This window comes from Conger conger, chromosome 16, assembly GCF_963514075.1.
Source record: "Conger conger chromosome 16, fConCon1.1, whole genome shotgun sequence".
NCBI classification, from domain to species: domain Eukaryota; kingdom Metazoa; phylum Chordata; class Actinopteri; order Anguilliformes; family Congridae; genus Conger; species Conger conger.
The window spans coordinates 36,551,582-36,573,460 of NC_083775.1; the positions used below are offsets into that span (position 1 = coordinate 36,551,582).

At 40.2% G+C, this 21,879-nt stretch overlaps 1 protein-coding gene across 1 annotated transcript in view; it reads left to right on the top strand.

The window, feature by feature from the left end:
- LOC133114198 (uncharacterized) overlaps positions 1 to 21,879 on the top strand; it is a 117,337-nt gene that overhangs the window by 79,961 nt on the left and 15,497 nt on the right. Inside the window, exons 140-172 of the mRNA XM_061223366.1 lie at positions 20 to 138; positions 225 to 427; positions 529 to 632; positions 729 to 847; positions 1,438 to 1,614; positions 2,150 to 2,181; positions 2,286 to 2,383; positions 2,489 to 2,517; positions 2,776 to 2,797; positions 3,165 to 3,192; positions 4,569 to 4,635; positions 5,034 to 5,180; positions 5,448 to 5,656; positions 6,792 to 6,895; positions 9,406 to 9,524; positions 9,685 to 9,840; positions 10,568 to 10,776; positions 11,145 to 11,230; positions 11,548 to 11,675; positions 11,857 to 11,982; positions 12,223 to 12,413; positions 12,542 to 12,633; positions 12,807 to 12,937; positions 13,806 to 13,930; positions 15,217 to 15,334; positions 15,845 to 16,057; positions 16,406 to 16,576; positions 17,503 to 17,655; positions 19,560 to 19,609; positions 20,042 to 20,174; positions 20,272 to 20,354; positions 21,071 to 21,200; positions 21,438 to 21,628. Coding sequence (XP_061079350.1) covers positions 20 to 138; positions 225 to 427; positions 529 to 632; positions 729 to 847; positions 1,438 to 1,614; positions 2,150 to 2,181; positions 2,286 to 2,383; positions 2,489 to 2,517; positions 2,776 to 2,797; positions 3,165 to 3,192; positions 4,569 to 4,635; positions 5,034 to 5,180; positions 5,448 to 5,656; positions 6,792 to 6,895; positions 9,406 to 9,524; positions 9,685 to 9,840; positions 10,568 to 10,776; positions 11,145 to 11,230; positions 11,548 to 11,675; positions 11,857 to 11,982; positions 12,223 to 12,413; positions 12,542 to 12,633; positions 12,807 to 12,937; positions 13,806 to 13,930; positions 15,217 to 15,334; positions 15,845 to 16,057; positions 16,406 to 16,576; positions 17,503 to 17,655; positions 19,560 to 19,609; positions 20,042 to 20,174; positions 20,272 to 20,354; positions 21,071 to 21,200; positions 21,438 to 21,628 — 4,063 coding nt within the window. The remainder of the gene's footprint in view (positions 1 to 19; positions 139 to 224; positions 428 to 528; positions 633 to 728; positions 848 to 1,437; positions 1,615 to 2,149; positions 2,182 to 2,285; positions 2,384 to 2,488; positions 2,518 to 2,775; positions 2,798 to 3,164; positions 3,193 to 4,568; positions 4,636 to 5,033; positions 5,181 to 5,447; positions 5,657 to 6,791; positions 6,896 to 9,405; positions 9,525 to 9,684; positions 9,841 to 10,567; positions 10,777 to 11,144; positions 11,231 to 11,547; positions 11,676 to 11,856; positions 11,983 to 12,222; positions 12,414 to 12,541; positions 12,634 to 12,806; positions 12,938 to 13,805; positions 13,931 to 15,216; positions 15,335 to 15,844; positions 16,058 to 16,405; positions 16,577 to 17,502; positions 17,656 to 19,559; positions 19,610 to 20,041; positions 20,175 to 20,271; positions 20,355 to 21,070; positions 21,201 to 21,437; positions 21,629 to 21,879) is intronic.

Here is a 21,879-nt window from a genome sequence, read left to right on the forward strand (position 1 = left end):
CTCACTGGCGAAAAACTAGCTGACCTGCTAACATGTAAGGTGTCTGGCGGCATGGTCTACCCCAAGCAGACCTGGAAGCTCTTCCTCACCAAGGCGTCTGGAGTCCTGAATGAAGCTCTCACCATCCTCACTAACAGGGTAACAACATCTCAGTGCTGTGAGTTTGCCTTTGGCTGATGTGCTCCCGAAAGTCTGGCAAAAATAACGGCTTTCACCTTTCACAGTCCGTCAAGTTGAGGAGCCCGCCTGTCCTGGAGGTGGTGGGTGAACTCAGAATCAACACACTCAGCGTGGAACAGCTACAGACCGTACCAGTCATCCACCACCTGTTCCATCCAAAACTGCGGACTCTCATGTCCTCTGTGTCAGTGGAGTTTCTGTCCTGTCTCAGCAGCAAGAACTTCACCTGCGAGACCTACCACCACGTGTAAGTGCTGAGTCATTTCCCATCATACATTGCTGCAGTGAATCAGTGTCATTCTCATGACTTCATGGAGGTCTGTCACTAACTGCAGTCTTTTTTCCCAGGGTGAATGAATTCGGCTACCAGTTTCCTCACATGGACGAGATGCAACAGCGCATGGTGCTCAAACATTTCATCCTCCCCTTCCTGACCCGAAATCACACCTCAGGTAAAGATCTTTTTCAAAACATCATGTGATGTTGTACCTTCAGCATTCCAAAATGGTGGCGCTGTTAAAGTGTCTATTTGCGGATTCTTGCCTCAGACCCTGCCTGTGTGGACAGCACTAATGGAAGTGAGGCCTGGCTGTACAAGAACTTCAAATCGTATTCTGCCTTTGTGCCTCTCCGGGAGCTCCTGATGTTAAATCCAAACTTCCAACCAGTACGTTGCACTGATTCATAACTCCACTCATGTGTGTCAGTAAGCCATGGTACTTTACACTGCTCCTGATATCATGCAGTCTTTTGGATGCCTCATTGTGTGGAAAAAAGTCATTTAGAAATAAATCATGTTAGAGAAATCACTGTCATCTTTCACATAGTTTCTCCTTGGGGCTTGCTTTTATTGCGCTTCATGTCAGGCTCTGCTGCCAACCCTGCTGTAAAATCCAACTATGTCAGCATGACCAGCTTAAACATTGAGCTGGGTATGAGCTGGTCAACCATCATGGCCAAACTGGTCCGACAGAAATGCTGACTTAGCTCGGAATTAACTGATGAACCATGTACCTTGTAATGTGTCTGAGCTGGTGCTGATCAACCAGCTACCAGCACCTTCAAAGCATGGCTTGAGCTTCTCAAACCATATCAAGCTGGGAGCTGGTCTGAACTGGTCAACCAGCTACCACCTGTTTCAAAACCTAGCTTGAGCTGTTGTTTTTAGCAGGGATGCATAGTGACAAATGTTTTGTAAAACATGCTATTTAAATAAGTTTGGGCCAAATCAGTGACTTGTTGCTGCACTCCTCTCAGCTGGAGACCCTGAACCTTCTCAGCTCTCGACAGACAGCGGAGCTGGTCGTGTCACCCCACCCTGCACTTTCAGATAAAGAAACCATCATCAATGCAGTGTTTGACCACTTCATGGAATCACCAAATGACACGAAGCAGAGAGAATTCCTCAAGGAGTTTGCAATGTTGTCCCAACAGGTAATATTCTCATATGTAAGGGTTTATGTTTTTGAAAATGTATTTTAAATTAGCATCTTATGTTCTGTGTGCCCACACTCAGCAGGGGACAAGCTGGGTTTAGTTTTCTTTTTACACTGCTCCCCGTGAAAGAGAATTCCTGGAAGAACAAGAAAATATCAGGAATGTTTTTTTCTTAAGGACGTTGGGCCTCATGGAAGAACATTATAGTAAATTGTTTTACTTTCTCTTATTCCTCCTAAACAGTCCACTAAAGTTGCTGAAAGAATTTGAGCCGAGAATTAAGCAATGCAGGTGCTGAATCTGGATTCATATTTGGTCTGGACCACCTACTTTGATCTGAGTTCTGTGAACCAAAATACGATGGTTCTTGCATGAGGTCTTGCATGTTTGGTTTTAAAGGCTTGCACTGCAAAAAGTGTCATTTTTAACAAGCTTTTTTTTTTTCTCAAAGAGAAAATGGCCTGAAAACAAGACCATATATGACCATAATAATAAATACCACACTATAACTTTGCATGTTTTCCACTCTCAGGCAAACCTCAGTTGTGACCTCTACAAAACCATGTGAGTTGGCTGACACATCTCAGAATTTCAATAATGTATCCTTCAGTCATTCTTGATAGTGAATAAAAATGGTTGCCTCGTTTGCCTTTGTTTTATATGCCCAGACTGCGCAGGATAGACCAGGCAGCACTATCTGAGTCCAGTGAATTTGAATCTCAAAGAATGCCAATCAGGGGCAAGATTGCACAGATAGCTCTACTGCGTGAGTACTTTGCATTCATACCAATGACAAATGGAGTTGTACAGACATAAACTTAACATAAGACGTTAATACATTTTCCAATTGTGTTTTTTCATTTTTCTCCAGATTGCTCAATAAATGACATCATTCCAGGGGTGAGATTCTGCCAATCAGAATATTACTTATAAGACACCAGTGCCAGTCAGAACAATACCCATAAAACACCACTGCCAGTCAGAACATTATCTATAGGACACCACTGCCAGTCATAACATTACCTATAAGACACCACTGCCAGTCATAACATTACCTATAAGACACCACTGCCAGTCACAACATTTTATTTAATATAAGATATTTTTCTGAAAACAGCAGTGTGTCAGTATATGACAACTTATGTTTTTCTTTTTCAGTGTCCTACGACCCCAGTAAATGGTATGTTTCATTAAAAATGTACCTTTCCCTCCCTACCTCACCACCATGATTATCCCTGTATATGCCATAGACGATAATGGCACTTATGTAGTTATATATAGATATTGTTGTGTTTTGTATTGGTATTGTATTGTTGTACTCGGGGTATTCTAGCTGCCAACCGTGGTATGCTAGTTTGTAAGTTGATGAATTCTTAAAGGGTTCCGATTGTATCTGTATGGTCACACTAGGACTCCTACCGTCATCTTCACACTTGTTCCTGTGTTTGATCTGCACTTCATTGTACGACGCTCTGGATAAGAGTGTCTGCTAAATGCCTTGTAATGTAATGTAGATAGCATGAATTTACAGACTTTTGTTTTTGCAGAGAGCCGAATCTGTGCTGAAGCCAACAGGTGGGTAGATGATCATAATAACAATAATGATAATAATAATAACATAATTATTTTTTCGGTGACACTTTACAATAATTTTCATGAATTGGCAATAACTAATGTCGTTGTGAATTAATTATGGACAGATGACCTTTTCTAAACATATTGTCAGTTTTAGAAACTACTCAAAAGAGAAGGTAAGCTTTATAACGAGACCAAAGTTATCTCTCTACTCTGGATATATAGGGTGTTGTTTTCCATTGCATTTTGAGTGCTACCAAACAATGTTTTTGAGAAAAACGGATTCAAAGTTTCCTCGCAAGACAGTAGTTACGTGAGGCTGGCAGACTGCATTGGGCTAACAAAACTCTGGGGCTGTAACTTGTCATCTTCTGAACCCTTTAAAAGTATATTTTACTCTGAACATTTACTCTTGACATTAAAATATACAGACCATGAAAGCAAATACATTACAATGTTGCCACAAACGCAGCTGATGTGATTGTTTGTGACTGGTAAACAGTGACAAGTTGGCAAGCCTCCAAACAATGCACAATTGTGTTACTTTCACATTGACTTCTTGCATTTGAAAGCTTAAAAACTATAGTTTTACTCTGAATGTGGCATTAAGACAAGCATTAGTTTATGCATGTGTTAACGACAAACTAACATCTTTGTTCCATTAATATTTAAACATTGGCAAACCATTGGATCATTTCATAATTCAACTTAATTAACCAAATTAGCAAGCCAGAGCTACATGGCTAATCTGTATCCAGTCAAAAACAAAAAATGTTTTCAGTGAGAAATAAAGCTTCCACTTTCACTGTGTTTGAACTTCTGTAACTTTGTTTTGGTAATATGTTGATTAATTCTGTCTCTCGGAAAACAAACCTCAAAGGGTTACCTTTCAGCAGAGACCACGATTATGCCTGTAGCCAAAAGGGTTTAATTTTATTTTGTAATTAGTTTTTAAGCTTGTGTCAAGAAAAAGGGGCGATACTTAAGGGGTTAACAACTTAATTAGTTCATGCCAATTCAAGGAACCTTATTGGAAAGTGTTACCATTATTTCTTATACACTGCTTGCCATATAAATGTGCTCAAATACAATGCAACTGTCAATATGCAGCACATAGTAATGTGTATTGTACCTGTGGCTTCTTAAAATAGCCCCATTTAGAAATGATGGATGATATGAAATCTACATACTAAATGGTGACTTTCTGTTGGAAATCCAAGCATCTGTGACATTTTCCATGTTGAACATTAGTTTGGAAATATGAAAGCATAAATTGACTTGAGTTATATTGGGCCATTGTTCATGGTATTATGCTTGAATAGCAGGTGTCAGAAAGGGAATAAAACTGATTAGTATTTCATGGCCTCTTCCCTCAGTGGTGCTTACACAAACACGATGATGCTGTGTAACAACAGTCTGAGACATTACGCCTGTCTGTCAACGGTAAGTACATTGTATCTTTCGACAGTCTGTCAACACATTATGGCTGTCTATAGTTGGTAAACAAGTTACGATTGTGTACAGTCGGTAAGGACATTACGCCCATCTACAGTCGGTAAGCACATTACACCTGTCTACAGTCAGTAAGCACATTACACCTGTCCACAGTCGGTAAGCACATTAGACCTGTCTGCAGTCAGTAAGCACATTACGCCCATCTACAGTCGGTAAGCACATTACACCTGTCCACAGTATGCCTGCATACAGTCGGTAGCTGCATTACGCTTGTCTACAGTCAGTTAGCACATTCTTTATTGTATTGTTTTCATCTTTTATTTTTGATTATTGTTAAGCACATTCCAGATTTAATTTGTGTTATGATAATATTCTTTTTTTTTCAGCCAACAAACCTAACATCGGAACAAGTGGCCATGATTCTGAGCTGTAATTTGATGGGCAACAAGACGTATTCAAAAGAAACCTGGAAACTGCTCTTCACCAAAGTCTCCGGAGTGCTGCATGAAGCTCTGTTACTGTTCGCCAACATGGTAAGAAAGCACCTCTTCCTCTGATGTTCATTTTTCTGATTAAAATTCTGCAACATGCCTGAATCATCAGTTGCTCCATATCCATGGAGCCAATAATTACTTTTTAGTTTCATCCCAAACAACACACTGTTGGAATAGATTAGCACTCATTATACAAGCATTTGTTTATATCCATAAAGCTGTGCACAAAGAGACAGACATGGTTCTTTATCAAACAAAGGCCTTTTATGTAGTGTCACTGGAGTATAATTCTCTTCCCTGTGGTAGACCCCCAGCCTGAGAGAGCCTTCTGCTTCAATGGTTCTTGATGTGATCAGCGAGAGCCTGGATGCAGGGATCACTGATTCAAGTGAAGACGTATCTTTGATCACCAAGATCTTCCAGAAGAAGCTGAAGCCATTCTTACCCTTCATATCAGAATCCCTGCTGTCCTGCCTGAGCGCCAAGAACTTCAGTTGTCAGGCCTTCGAAGTCATGTATGTAACATGTGTTTGTGTTTGTGTGTGTGTGTGTGTGTGTGTGTGTGTGTGTGTGTGTATATGTGTCTGTCTCAATTTCCAATAAGATCAGCAGGGACCCCAATATATTGGGCATGTGACCCAAAATTATGTAGCACCTGAATTCTCATGGGGCACTCTAGGCATTGGATTGTCTCAATCATCTGATTAATTGTGGTTGTTGATCAATTGTGACCCTCATGAAAATGAATAGCTGATATAATAGACCAGGGGCTGAACTGTGAAGGGAGTTTAACATACCCAGGGTTTCTTTGTATAACTTGGCTTAACAAAACCAAACAACTGGTTTCGGGCTTAACCGGTACTCAGAAAGTGATTATCAACTTGCCAAGTAAAGACGGGCTTTGTTAACAAAGAGCTTTACCCATTCCCGCAAAAGTGGCAGTGTATGTAAAAATGAGCCCATAGCAGTGCAGCTTGGGCTACTTGAGCAGCATATTTCTCACCTGAGGAATAAACTGATCTGAACGAATATAATGGACTGATAAGAAGTCCGAACTTCGAAGCTGTCTTATTGACAGAAGTTATCATGTATTGGGAAATACACGTGCAGGGAAAAAATGGAAAAAGAAGAGAGACGTTGGGAGAAGTTTTAGGAGAAGTTATTTGGAACTATAACCGCTGAACACACATGTATCCTTCTGACTTTCAAAGTATTTGGAGCTATCACAATCAGTTTCAGGCATTGTCCAAGATGCACTGCATGGTGCTTCTTATGAGCATGAGGGCAAGCTTCAGACTTTACTGTGAAAGCTTAGAAATATAGCTTATAGGTTAGACAATAAATCTATATTAATGACAGTAGGAGATCAATTGCTGTCAATCATTGTGCTGAAGTAGTGGCAATTGATGTCGATTTAGGGGGAGGGGCAGTGTGATAACAGATGTACAAGGAGACTTGCAGTGGGATGAGTGAATTGCAGCTGAGAAAACTGCCCTCGATAAACCGGTGTCCCTAGATAAAATTGATAAATACACCATCAGCGAATATACTTTTGCCTATGTTGAGTGAATAACACTGTTTTTTTTCCTTCTTCTGCATCTTCAAAATTGCCCACATGACTGCTTGTAAGCTCATCCTTTTTTATTTCAGAGTGTGGACTCTCAATGACAAATATGAAGAGATGGACAGACGCCAGCGGGCTTTGGTCTACATGGATTTCATCCAAATCTTCTTGTCTCGGACTGAAACTAAAGGTGCCAGATTTGTTCCATTCATTTTTTTTTGTATTCATGTGAGAATATGGTGCTTTAACCCTTTCCACTTTGGCCCTCTAGAGGGCAATTTCCACCTAATTTGTACTAGTCCTATAAAAGTGTCAATATCTAGTAAAGTATTTACTACACACACGCTTGATTACATCAATTAAAGAAGAGGCTTGTTCCATTCAGAAATTTGAGACAGAACAACTTTATGTCAGAGCATGTCGATACAGTGTACACGAAAGACATTAAAATACAAAGCAATTTCAAAATGCCTTAATTTTTATATTTTAGCACTGAATATCTCAATTTATAACTAAAGGACCGACCCATCTTTTTGTCCAGACACATGAATAATATTTTTCTATTAAAACAGATTTTAGGGAGCCCTTTTTCATTTCTACCAATTTGGTAATTCATTTAACTTTTGCAATGAAAGGCGATTAGGTAATCTCTTCCCTCATGCTGACGACTGATTCCAATTGTCTGCCGCATGTGGTCTTATTGCCTATGAAAGTCAGCTGCGTGTCTTTCTATTTAATTCCCTTTTCTCATTGAATCGGCGCTTGTTTGTTGAATTCCCCATTTATGTGAGGTATGTGACTGACGATTCTCATTTACCTGTTGTGAGTTTATGGGAGCTGAACATGCAGCAACTCTCCGTCACCTTTGAATAGTGAGTCTGGCACACTTTCACCTGCACATTTTGTTTTTGCACAAATGCAGACACACAACGGTTGTAAGACAGGATTCCTCTGGGAATTGAGAGTAGCTTCCTTCTGTCTTAGATAAGTGTTGGGGTTTTGTGTGTATTGCACCCTTTTTGGCACCCTTGGAAGGAGCATTAGGCTGAGTTAGTGTAGACCTTGGAGTACTGAGGCCCTCTGTCGGTGGCTAAGACTGGCTCAGACTCTTTTCGACTTTGATCAAACGTAAGGGATAAGTCAATGTTTCCCCAATCTGTGTGTGACAGTTGTTCTTGCCGTTGCTGTGTGTCCCGTAGTGTGCTGTTTCTAAGTTTGACAGCAGCATGGCATTTGCTTTGGTATAGCGAGGTGTTTCTTTTGGTCACTTTTCACACTCATTGTTTTCATTGTTGTCATTGTTCATGTCTGTTGTTGTGTATGTGTGTTTAGCACTAAGGCTCAAGACACCGCTGTCAGAGAAGAGTCTTGCACACCTCCGATAGTTCAGGAATCTGTAGGAGACCCTCGTGGCGGATTGTGTTGTTAGGTTAAGTCTGCATTTGCCTCATACACGAGGGGCTTATGCTTTTTCTTTCCGTCTTAGTGCAGGTCTGTATTATGTATTACACTGAGGTTAGTGTCTTGGAGTTGATGCCCCTCGTGGCTGATAGTGGTGCATACCTCTGATATCCAATGGCTCTAAGCTTGTTCTGCTTGGAGTATCGCCCCCCTTAGATGAGGGCTTTGTGAACTCACCGATAAGCTTGGGGCTCTGTGACTGAGAACCCTGTCACTTTGTGTACACTTCCTATCTCTGTAATATTCCTGCGGTGCCAGGTGAATCAGAGGTTTCTGTGTTTCATAGGTTCCCATCTCTTTTTAAAGGATTCCTGCTTTGTCAGTGACTTAGATTCTTTAGGTTGTTTTGTGTATTTTAGTTTTAGGGCTAGTATTCCTGCTGTGGAATCAGAGACGGGATGTCTTGTTTGTCTCTCTGGTCCAAGGTAGGCTATAATGCTGTTGGGAGCCTGGGTAGGCATCTCCCTTCCGCTATAGGTGTACCTACGGTTTACTCATCTCATTTTATGACCACCATAATCTGTAGGATGTGAGGTTGAGTTTCCCTGCCGTGTCTTGTTTCCTCACTCGATTCAGACTAAACTTTGCGACCGTTTTGATAGGTTGTTTTATCGGTTGGCTAGTTACCAGGGAGTAATTTATTCCCTTTCTTGTTTATCCCTTACTCCTCTGGGGTGTATCCCTTGTCTCAAGGAATGCCCCCAGATAATATCAGTGGTTATCTCACATCTTGTGGGTAACTTTTTCACACTTACATTCACACATATGAGAGTATGTTTTTCAAGTGTTGAAAAAGGAAATGCCGTACAAGAAGCTTACTAAGTTTAACATTAGTTTGGTAGTGAAATGACCTAGCAATGCATTTACGCAACAATAAGAAGTAGTTCAAGGTACTTGGGTATAATGAGAGGCTGATAAGCATCTAAGCTGCTGTTTTCACTAGCGGAGAGTCTTTCTAACAGTCTGGCATCACCGTTTTGAGGTGGGTTTTTTTACGTCACAGTATTTATTTTTGTATTATATAAATATGAACACAGCAATAATTTGGGAGGTTTATGACTCAACCACAAGGGGGCAAAGTTGATAGGGTTCAGCCATTAATCTTGTTCTCATGCATGGTTCCTTGGTTTGGAATCAAATCTGAACCAAATCAGTGCTGACTGAGGCCAGTGAATATTAAAATTGAATTACTGAATTATAAAGTAATGCAAGTAATAATCTGCCACATGCATTTTCCAGACCCAGGGTGTGTCCGCAGTTCAAACGGCAGTGTGCCATGGCTTCAGAAGAACTTTGGGAAATTTTCTAGTTTCCTAACCCCCGAAGACATCCAGAGGCTCAACAGAAACTTCTCTGTGGTAGGTTAAAGTGCCGCAAACATGGAAGATATCTGTAGACAAATATAGGAAACGTAGGAGGATGTAAAGAGATCTCTGTAATGAAGACTGACATTATGAGTAAAGAATTCTGTCATTCAGAATTAGAGGTCTAAAGTGTGTCTTCCCTGTGGGTCTGTAGGAGGAAGCTCTGCGTCATCTGACCGTTAAGCAGTTGGCTAACTTCTTTGCTGCTCCAGGACAACTGGAAACTGCTGAAGACGTCAGCAAACTAATGAGCCACGTGGCAGACGACCAATTGGGAACGTTCTTTGATAGGTTTTCAACAGTCATTGAGGTATGAAGTGCAGACCAACACTGGGCTTTGAGAAGGTCTACAAAATGTTGTCTTTATTGTGAGGGTTGTGTAACCAGTGTAACCACCAGGAAGTGAAATGGGTCATTTTAGTTGTTGTGGAAAATTCCAAGAACATCCAAAGACCATAAGAAATGTTGCGATTCTGTTGGGCGTCACACCTGAAGGACCTAGTCCTGTAAAAGTAAGACTGTTCTCTAAAAACACTCATAACATAACATAATGACAAGAGCAGGCCATTCAGCCTAGCACTACAAGTGGGCAGTACATAATGCTTTGTTTACCTAAAAGCTATCTAGTACTATATCAAGCCTGGTCTTGAAAACCCCCCCAGAGATTCTGCCTTCACTCCATGACCTGGCAAGCTATTCCACACAGTTACCACTCTCTGTGTGAAAGGATACTTCCTAATGACTGCGTGGAGTTTATCCTTTGCTAATTTATATCATTTAATAATTCATGCCACCTCGTTCTGCTACCTGAAGAATATCCTGCAGTTCACTTTAATCCCTTTTATGAATGAAAAGCCTCAATCGCAGGTATCAGGGAGCAGGTGACAAATTCTGGGAGACTCCCGTACCTTCTGGGAGTACTACACTGTCTGTCTGGCAGAAATCAAAGCCAAAGGGCAGCTGTCCTCTGTGGGGGACTGAAAACCTCTCCAAAGGATCTGCTCCTCGGGTGAGTGGTGACGCTCTGTCTCCTTTAGGGTCGGCCCTTCCCGATGGAGGCGCGCTCTGCAATGCTGCAGCAGGTGCTGGACCGAGCCAACCTCTCCGATGCCGCGGTCAGCGATGAGGAAGCCCAGGTATGGCTTCAGCAACGTCTGCCGCCCCTGCTGCTGAACCTGCAACGGGAACACGTGGGCCCTCTCTTCAACATCGTCAAGCGCAGGGACTGCAACATCAGCCAGGAATTGTAAGATGGCCTCTCTTCCTTCCTCCTGCTCTAACCTACAGTAAAGTCCTTTAGGAACTTTCCCACTGCAAAATGGTCAGTCTGCCAATGGGATGACTTGTCAAGAAAACAGTTACAGGCTAATGTTTTCTACTTCAAAGAAAGAAAAAAGATCTTAACTCTCATTACAAGACTAAAACCGCTTGTTAGGTCAGACATTTTTTGCAGTGCTCATAATTCAGGAGAGTGGACAATCAATGCTGGCGGTTTGAATGAAAATGGTTAGACCTGGATAAAATGATGTAACTGTTTTGGATTCAGACATTTTCTATGGGAATATTTCTTTATCCATTCATAGCTCTCACTTCTCCTTTTCATGTGATTTTCAGGGTGAAGCATCTTAGCGGTATCCGCCAAACCCTTGATGATGACACGGAAAGCGAGGTCATCAAAAACATTGTTGACTCACTCAGAGGTACTGAACAAAATACCAAATTTATACACAGACATCTTCAGCACAAAGAGTCAGTGTTATCTTGTGTCACTGCCTAGAGGTCATGTTATTTCGCACATAGAGTCATTGTCTTCTCGCCTCACTCCCTAGAGATATAAATTGCTAGAAAAAATGGCAGAGAGGCATGAACAGTGCAAAAAGTAACAGTAACACTGGTACTGAGTAATCTGAGATTTGGCTGTTGATCTGTGCTGCTCTTTGGTGGTGCTTCATAGTACAGTAATCTGTGCCTGGCTGTTTATGTCAAACACGAAACCGTGGCCTTTCCTTTCTCACAGACCCTCAGCCACTGCGCTGCTACACAAACCAGAGTTTCTACCAGTTTCTGAAAAAAAGCTTCCTCAAATTCCCTTCTCCCCAACTGTCTACTGTCCTTTCACTGATGCCTCCTGACAGACAGGCAGAGGTAAGTAAAGATGCTGTATAACCCCTCCAGTAGCTTTAGCCTGTTTCTTTCTGTAGATTTAGAAACATTTGGCTCCTCCCCTCTAATACATTTTTAATGGCCAGGATTTGGCTCCTCCCTTCCAATAGATTTTTATTGGTCAGGATTTGTCTCCTCAATTCTCCTGTTTTCCCCACTGCAGCTGATAAACTCCATTCCTCCCAATGAGCTTGGTGAGCTGCTGAGGAAACCTATGTTTATAGATAACAGCACAGACCTTTGCACCCTCCTGCTGCACCACCGACAGACCCCCGAACTCCTGGAGACGGTGAGCAGTGATGTTGGGAGAGTGAATAAGAACAAGCTGGCCCAACATGAGCTTTTTATTTTATGTCAATTATGAATAGAACTGGAACCCAAACCTGATTGATATCAGGAAAACAAATTCTAACATCAGTGTCATGCCCACTGTCAGAAATTAGTATGGCTCCTGAAGTTTGGTCTGAACACACCTAAATTAAGAGTCATGGGATTAGGTCATAATATTTGTGTGCTGTTTTTCCCACAGGAGGAATTTTCAGAACACGTGAGGTCACAGATCTTGCCCTGTGTGTGGCCCCTGGCCCTCAGAAGTGACAATGAGGAAGAAGTGAAGAGATGGTTTGTCAGTCGGCTTAATGGTTACTTGCAATTCCTCAATGAGGACCTCATCAGCTCCCAGGATACCCTCAATGCATCATGCTTGGCCTTCAGGAACCTGTAAGCATTAAAAGCAGGTGGAATAGCATCCTCTCACTCACCTGTGTTCAGGCATTCATTACATGACAATTATTTTACTGACAACTTCAAAAAGTCAAAGTGCATCTGGTTTCATTTTCATTTTGTAGCATCTTCTTACTGGGAACCGACTACAACTTCAGCAGGACGGATATCGAAGAAGATGAAGTGTATGACACCATTAAGACCTACCTCAGCACCGGTGAGGCCCACTTCCTGCCTTCTAGTAAATGTTCAAAAAGATTTTTGTTAATACTGTGCAATTTCTGAATCATTCTATTTTATAATACAATATTTGCATAGGTTTAATGAAAAAGGCTTTGCCCAATTTAAAGCATACATACATCTGTACACTTCTTTTTGTTGTCATTAAAGATGGAAGTCCAAAGTGCTACGACCGCAATGACCCGACCCTCAACTCCACAGCTTGGTTTTTCAACTACTTTTGCAATTTCATTAGATTCGCTGACTCGGATGACTTCAGAACATTTGGTTCAGAAGAAGCAGTATGTTTTTTGTTTTTTTTCTAACATTTATAAGTGCTTTTTTGTCAGTTTTTCTTTGCCCTTAAGTTGAGTCTAAGAGAGTTTGCACCGATAGTTATTGAGCTTAAGAGTTTGCACTGAGAGCCATTGAGTTTAAGAGAGTTTGGACAGAGTTATTGATTTTAGGAGAGTTTGCAGTGAGAGTTGCTGAGCTAAAGAGAACTTGTACTGAGAGTTACAGAGTTGAAGAGAAGGTTTGCACTGAGCGTTACTGGGCATAAGAAAGTTTGCAGTGAGAGTTTCTGAGCTTAAGAGAGTTTGTACAGAGTTATTCAGTTTAAGACCGTTTGTACAGAGTTGTTGATTTCATGAGAGTTTGCAGTGAGAGTTGCTGAGCTTAATAGGGTTTGTACTGAGCGTTACTGAGTTTAAGGGAGTTTGTACTGAGTATTGTGTTGAAGAGCGAGTTTGCACTGAGAGTTACTGAGGGTAAGACTTTTTTTCACTGAGAGAGTTACTGAGTTTGAGAGAGTTTGCACTGAGAGGTACTGAGTTTAAGAAAGTTTGTATTATATTGTATTGTATTGTATTGTATTTGTATTATATTGTAAAGAGTGATTGAGTTCAAGAGAGTTTGGACATTTTAGGAGAGTTATTGATTTTAGGAGAGTTTGAAGTGAGAGTTGTTGAGTTTAAAATAGTGTTTGCACTGACAGGTATTGAGATTGAGAAAGAGTTTGCACAGAGAGTTTTTGAGTTTGAGTGAGAGTTCTACTGAGTGTTATTTAGTTTAAGAGAGTTTGATCAAACTTATACTGAAGACAATCAAAATGTTGCATTTCAGATACAGCAGGTTTGTTTAATTATGCGTGTGTGTTTTCACTTTCAGCTTCAGGTCTTCTCTGTCAATCGACAAAATATCGAGCTCTTAAGTCAACCTGGCATCCCAGATGACGTGGTCTCATGGTACACTGAGTCCATCTTCCAGGAGAACCCACAATTCCTTCCCACAAAGTAAGCTTGGCATGTAAACCACACCATTGCCCTACAGAAACACCTCACATGCTTACTGTCTAATATGAGTCATTGTTCCATTCACTGTAAATGTTAGGACTGCTTCTGTGAAACCCAAAGTCCAGTTTGAACATACTTTAGACAAAATAAATTGTATGCGTGTTGCACTGAACAAAATAAGTTGATGAATTCAAAATATAAATTGATAAAGAAATGTGAATGTGTTTAAAGACCAGAATACGGCAAGCAAATTTCCATTAAAATATAAAAAATAAATACTATATATTTATATATTATTTGTGGAATTCTGTATCATCTTTTCCAATTGGAATGCTGACATTCAATGGGCCTCATTCAAGAAACATGCATACGATCAGAGTTTGTTCTTCTTTATATGATAAGACTGTTGATTTTAACTACAATAACTAATCAATCTTAATAACTTTACATTTTCCACTAGTTTTTATTTGTAATTTCATTTTCAATGTCTTAGATTTATACCACCACACAGACAAATAACCAACCACCTCGGTTATATCGCATCGCTTAATTTCTTATAACCTTGTTATAAGAAAGCATAGAACGAGGAAGATTTCCATTTTCATTTAAAAATGTAACTTTTGAATGCCATTCACTTATTATTTTCTGCTCACATGACATGACATGACATAAGGTAATGGTGAGAACAGGCCATTCAGCCCAGCAATGCTTGCCTTTAAGCAAGCTAAATCATGTCTAACACTATCAGGCCAGGTCTGGCAAGCTATTCCACACATTGACCACTCGCTGTGTGAAAAAATACTTTCTAAAATACAATCTGTATGGAATTTCTCCTTTGCCAGTTTCCGTTTGTGCCCTCTCGTTCTCCCGTTCATGAAAAAACGCTTTAAGCAGGTGGTTTTAATGTTGTGGCTGATCAGTGTCTGTCTGATGCAGTTAGGTTTGAGGCAATTTTAGGCTGTGCAAAGTTATTTTTTCCCAGCAACAGGGGCTATATTTTCTCCCGTTACCATTGTATTTCAATTAATACATTTGTTTCGAAACTAAAAATAAATTGTGCATAGCTACATTACAGTGGGATAATACCCTATGAACAAATATGTGGGGCAGTTATTGCCTCATAACTGACTCGTTCATAGGGTATTATCCCTTACTTAAAGTGATAGGTCACATTTTTAGAACCAGGTCCTGAATTACTGAACTACTATATTCACCACGTGATAAATTGTGGGACATGTTGGGGTCAAGCCCTCCTGCCTCGAGTAACACTGGTCTGCCTTTTACAGACTGCCGCCCCGACTCCAATGCTATGCTTCAGGAGAGGCTTTGTCCAGCCTGGATGAGAGTCAGACTCTGGCTGTTATCAGGAACATAAATCAGTCCTGCACTGCTGTGGAACCCCATGTAAGTAATATATTAAAACAGGCAGAGTCATAAAACTTCTGCTCTGAATTATTTCATTTGAACAACCATTTCAGTTATTGCATGACATTCTGTTTTTCTTTTCCACAAACCTCATTTTGACAAAGTTTTGGAATGATTATCAAGATCGTATGCCATCATCAATTATTGGTTCTGTTAAGTGATAATCTCCACATCTTTCATCTCAATAACTTTTCTCTCGTACACTGTTTGTTCGTTCATTTGATTTGCCTATGGCACTAAACATTCATAAAAAAAATATATAATAATAATAATAATAACAACAAAATTAATTTAGAACACTGATGAGGATAATTTGTGAGTGGCTGATTGATGGACAAGTGAATTGGTTGTTTTTTGTTTTCTGGTTGAGTGGTTTACTGATTCCCTGATTAGTTGATTGCTTTCTTGATAGGTGGAATTGTTGAGTAGTTGAATAATTGGTCCTGTCACTGGTTGTTTTTTTGACGAGTGTTGTTTTCATTATTTCAGATTCCGGCAGTGCTGGCTGGGAATATTAAAACACTCAGTCCTGGACTGATCACTGCCCTGGGAAACCAGGTGACAGGTTTGAGTCCAGGCCAGATCAGTGGAGCTCCTCCAAGCGTCATCATCGGGTCCCTTAAGAACCTGGGCAAAGTTTCAGGCTGGAACCAGGCCCAGTCCAATAGCATCATAGCAGCGATCCTTGGACAAAACTTCCAGGTCCGTTTTTACACATCGCATCCTGTCTGTACAACAGCAAAGTCATTTTTGAGCTGAACATGGAAAATAGGCAATTCACTATGTGAATTGAAGGAAAAATATTTAGAAGATGCTAATTCTAGAAAAATAATGTCTCCCTTTATTTACAAAGATGAAACAAGTATATGATTGGGTCAAGCAGTGGACACACACACACACAGACACAGGCACACATTTTGAATTACATAATCATTACTATACTCCTAATAACCGCAAATGTTGTATTATTTTTGTCATTAAGTACTAGTTTATGTCAGTGCATTTGTAATTTCCGTAGTTTTTCTTCAAAAATATGCTTTCCTTCCACAGGTTGACAATCAGGAAAATCTGGAAAGCCTGGGCTCTCTAATACAAGGCGTTCCCTTTTCAGCCATTTCAAAAATCTCCCCCACTGTAGCTCAGCAAACCGCTTCCAATCCAGTTTTTGTTAACAACCTTCTGAGTGCTCCTGTAATTGTGCGGGAGAAATTCGTCCAAAAGGTATGCTAAGAAAGTGCTACATTGCCTTTAAATCACTTCCCAGTGATTGGCTGAAACATTGAGCATCATTCACAAAACTGTTCTTAAATGATTCTTATAGTGGTCCTTAAGAAAGGTGTCTACAAAATTCTAATCTAGGATTCATAAAATAAAATATCCCAGGTGTGTCAGACTATGAGAAGCAACTGTTCGTATACTGTGTATGCAGTGTTCGTGTTGATTACAATAAGGAAACACTGAAGTGGTGCCATAAACGGCATGGTGACTTCAGAGTCATGCGCATACATCAGCCATCCATGCCTCTCCGCAAACATATCAGTGAGGTTTCTCCCAGAGGCTCGAATAGCCATGTAATCCAAAGCAGTAAATATGCCACTATTAAGTGTTGGGATTGGCTGAGCGATCAATCATCATTATCAAACACTTTTATTGTTAAACAAAATGAATTATGTGTTCCGAACACGGCTATTATCGTAAGCTGAAGCCAGGATATATAAGGTACTATGTGTGAATAAAAATGTAAAGCTAATTCCGATGAGTTAATGTTGTTAAATTATCTTTAGGCCTACTGTATATTTGTATTGATAAACATTTTTTTTGTTGTATGAGGCTTGTATGTACATCGATTTTGATTGGACCAAAGAGCAAATTCAGAAAAGATGTTTGTGGAAATAAAATGTCCACTGTCACGCTCTGTATAACTTCTCTGGAAATAATACAATACAAAATGGGTTTTTTTAATTTCATGCATTTTTTTTTTTTTTATTAGCATGCATTTAGCGTTTAGTATGGGTTTCTTACACAAATAATGAATTATCTTTTGTCATTTTCCTGAGATCATTAGTCTCATTAAAAATCAAGCAGTTTAATAACTACAGTGGACAAGAGATAACCCCGTTCTCTCTTTCCCATTCTTCTTTCCAAAGATTATCGAAGTGGATTCTACACCCCAGATACTGTTAAACAACGTCCCTGATGACCTAGCCTCAGAAATCCCTGGAAATCTGCTGATCTTTTCTGAAAATATGGATCCAGCTGTGGTGCAGAAGATAAATAAGAAAAAATGGAAACCTGAGCAGGTACAGCATCGCAAACCTATTACATTTTTACACATCTCCTGATTCTTAGGAAAGCGGCATTATTCACAGCTGTTAACGCTTGAAACCCTCCCATCCATGAGCAGTGCTGGAGCCAACTGTGTGTCTTCATCCTGTGGAGTGCTTTAACAGATACCAGACCATGGGGCCCATCCACACACTGATACAGTACTTTACCAGATACCAGACCATGGGGCCCATCCACACACTGATACAGTACTTTACCAGATACCAGACCATGGGGCCCATCCACACACTGATACAGTACTTTACCAGATACCAGACCATGGGGCCCATCCACACACTGATACAATGCTTTAACAGATACCAGACCATGGGGCCCATCCACACACTGATACAGTACTTTACCAGATACCAGACCATGGGGCCCATCCACACACTGATACAGTACTTTACCAGATACCAGACCATGGGGCCCATCCACACACTGATACAATGCTTTAACAGATACCAGACCATGGGGCCTGAAAAAAGTCACGTGATCCTTCAGTAAAGATAGAGGCAACATCTAATCTTAGAAGGTCTTAAAAATCATTTTATATTGTCTTTATTCTGTAGTAATTACATGTTCATCTGACACTGGATGAAACCAAAAAAGCTATCTACAATTAGCTTGGTATGCAATACATAAGCAAATGAACTATTTCAGCTCGAAGGATGCTGTAAACTATGTTTGAAGGCTGTGGATATGAGATTGATTAATAGGAAACTATAAGGTTACTGTAACATGCTATGATATTTCCACCAATATCAAATTGTATTTAATAAAACTGAAATGCAGATTTTCAGGTTCTCCTGAAAACACATGGAAAGTAATGTATGGGCTATTCCTGTAGAATGAAAAATAATTATGTATTTATTTACGATGCCAGTGTAGTAAGATTATCAGTGATTTGACTCTGAGTTTTTGGATTAGAAAATATCAATTTTGGTGAGTGAGTTTTTTTGGTGAGTTTCCGGCCTTGTTCTGTTCCAGAAAGTACGGTTTTGTTTCGAGGGGGCCAAGCACTAAACATGTGAAGGCACCCTGGTGTTTTCTGAAATTTAGCATAATGGTAGAGAGTAATGGCAAAAAGCCATGACATTCATTTTACATTGGTTGGGCAATAGCAATCAATTGAAATGGCTAACTTTGAACAGGCCCCGTTTGAACTCTTGCCCCGTTTGACCTACAATCATTAGATTTTGCTCTTAATGGCCCCTGGTGTTGGCGTCATCGCAAGGCAAAATGTTTAAAAGTGGCAGCATTTTCAAGCAATGTGAGTCTATGGCAGCACCTATAACCAATTTGTCATTTTTTATGAAACTTTGCACAATGGTAGAGGGTAGCTCCAATGTTGCAATGGTGTGTTGGCCTTGCTGCTTGGCCCTTGGGATTGCTGCTTGCAGCTATATTTACTTTTGTTATGTCTGATGTGGCTTTTGTGAAAATCACAGGGTCTTTTTTTACATCAAAAGTACAAAGAGTCTAATCTTTACAGTTGTATATGGGTTTCGTACTGCTCCTTGAATCATTAAGCAATAAAAGTTTTACTTTAAGGTTAATGTTATTGTTTTATACTGGTATTGAATCAACATGGCCACTGGGGGCACAATAAACTACCATATTCCAGAGTGTGGCACCCATCCACACACTGCAACAGTGCTTTAACAGGATAAGCCACACAGCACCTTCCCCCACCCATGTTAAAGAAGCACTCCATGGAAAAGATATTTTTGGACTTTTATCCTGTTGTGGAATAAGGATTGTCATTCTTGCTAATTTAATTGAACTTTAACATAATTACCAAGTGACTAACATGCCAAGTGGACTTTACACACTTTACCGAGAAGTTGGTCTTTAATTTCATGAATTTTATTTGCAGGCGGCTCTGCTTTTTGATATAGTTGCTGAAGGAACCAGTGATGCTGATGAGTGAGTAGTAATACCTTTGAATTTTCTATAATATCCATAGCTTTTCCACTCTTTTTATTGCAATGACAGATGGCTGTCTCTTCACCTTTTGAGTAAGCATAGGTGACCTTGACAGACAAAAATGTGAACACCCTGGATTAAGTTCTTAATATTTGCTCAAAAATGTGTTGAATTGGTACTTTTATAGCTCACATGATATTGAGTTATTCAGAATTTGGATGCCTGCACCCTAAAACAATATTTTTACTTGTTTCAATGCGTTGAACTATGGAAACTGATTATATTACAAGAAGACAAGAATGTGATGGAATGTATGAAAAATAAGTGAGAAAAATAGACTTTTGTGTGTGTGTGTGTGTGTGTGTGTGTGTGTGAGCACATATTGACATACCGTGTGTATGTAACCATGCGACTTTCTCATTTTTATTGTAGCCTTTCAACAGAGATGCTCCAGGGATTCTCGTGCACAAGGATTCGCCGTTTTAAAAAAACAAAAGTCAGAAATCTCATCAGAGCTTGCAGGAGGAGAAGGAACCAAAGAAAGGTGGTTCTGCGCGAACCCCAGGTAATGCTGAAATGCTCAAACCGAGGATAAAAATACTAGAAATTCATAGCGTGGCAAGAGATGGATTAAAGTATAATGTGCTATTTCTTTTCGACAGTTAACCTGCATGAGCAATATCATCAAGAGTGAAAGGCCACAGAATTTCACAGAATTACCTTCCGACATGCTGTTGTACCTAGAGTGAGTTATCTTTCTAATGTTAAACCAAACCCAACTTTCTAACCCTAACACAACTTTCTAATGCTAGCCCAACTTTCTAACCTTAGCCTAACTTTCTAAACCTAACATTCGATTTCAAAAATTGCATATACCGTATGTCCACTGTTACATGAATATGTAGGAGAGACAGGGAATGCAATTAGATGTACACAAATACATACAGCATATAACATTAGACCCACACCTGGTGGCTCTTTTCCTTCACCATGGACTTGAGGCTCTAGAAATATGGGCCTTCAAATAAATAATTACTGGACACCAGAGGAGAGATGCAGGTTAGATCCGAAAACTTCATACTTTATAATACAAGTGGACTTAACAAACGCACATAACACTCTAACACAAGACGGACCAAATTCTTCCTACTTCCAGTTCTCCAGTGAATGGCCAGGGCAAACTTATCTGTCCCAATGGAAGCTGATCGAGGGCAACTTTGGAAAGACAGATTATTTTTACTAATCTCACCCAACCTTTAAACCTAAGCCAAATTTTCGAAGTCAACTTCAGACATAGCTTTTGTGCTTCAAATCTTAATGAAGGATTCATCTTCTTCATGTTACCCTGCATGCTCTTTTCCAGCATACTCACCTCCTGAATACTCTCTTCCTGCATGTTCTTATCCTGCATACTATACTCCTGCATGTCCTTAAGGTTTCTGTGCCCATGTGCTCCTGTAGCTACTCCACCGTGCAGCAGGCAACATGCAAGGCGTACTTCATACAAACCGGAGAAGCAGACTTTGATGTTCTGTCTGACGCTTTGAGTGGGAAGAAAGCAGAGTTACTGAGCAATGCCAAAAGCTGCCTGGTGAGTAGCACTGGTGAACTGTTAAATTAATTTTAATCGATTCTTCAAAATTGATTAAATCCAGTGGTAGGTACTGCCACCACTTTGTAGGTAGACAACAAATAAATGTTTCTTTGTACTAAAGAGTCCACTTACCCTGTTGTACAATATGGGATGATAAAAGGACATGAAATCCAGAACAGGTGCCGCCCTCCGGCCCGTTTACATTCATTAATCTATGCATTTTATTTATTCCAGGGTGTAACAGGAACAAACCTGAACAAGGAGACTGTGGAGGTTCTGGGAAACATGTGCTGCACACTGGATGAGTCTCACATCAGTGACTCTGACCCACTGATACTGGAGAAACTTAAAAACTGCAAGGAGTTCTCAGACAAGCAGCTCGATGCAATGGAAAAAGTTCTTCTCCGTGGTACCCCCATTTATGGGTAGGTAAAGAAAACAGTCTAACAGAGGGACATAAGGGCTGAACTCGGACCTGGGTCAAATACGTAAATGTTTTGGATTTATTTAGGATTTCTGTGCTTCATTGATCTGGTATGGTGCATTTGAGTCAAACAGAAGACCAGAAGGTGGTACCTAACCTCTATACTGGAGACCCTGTCTGTTCTGTCCTCTCTGATAGACTGCCTGTCCAACAATCCCACAATATCTAAATGAACACCTGTAGGAGGCAGTA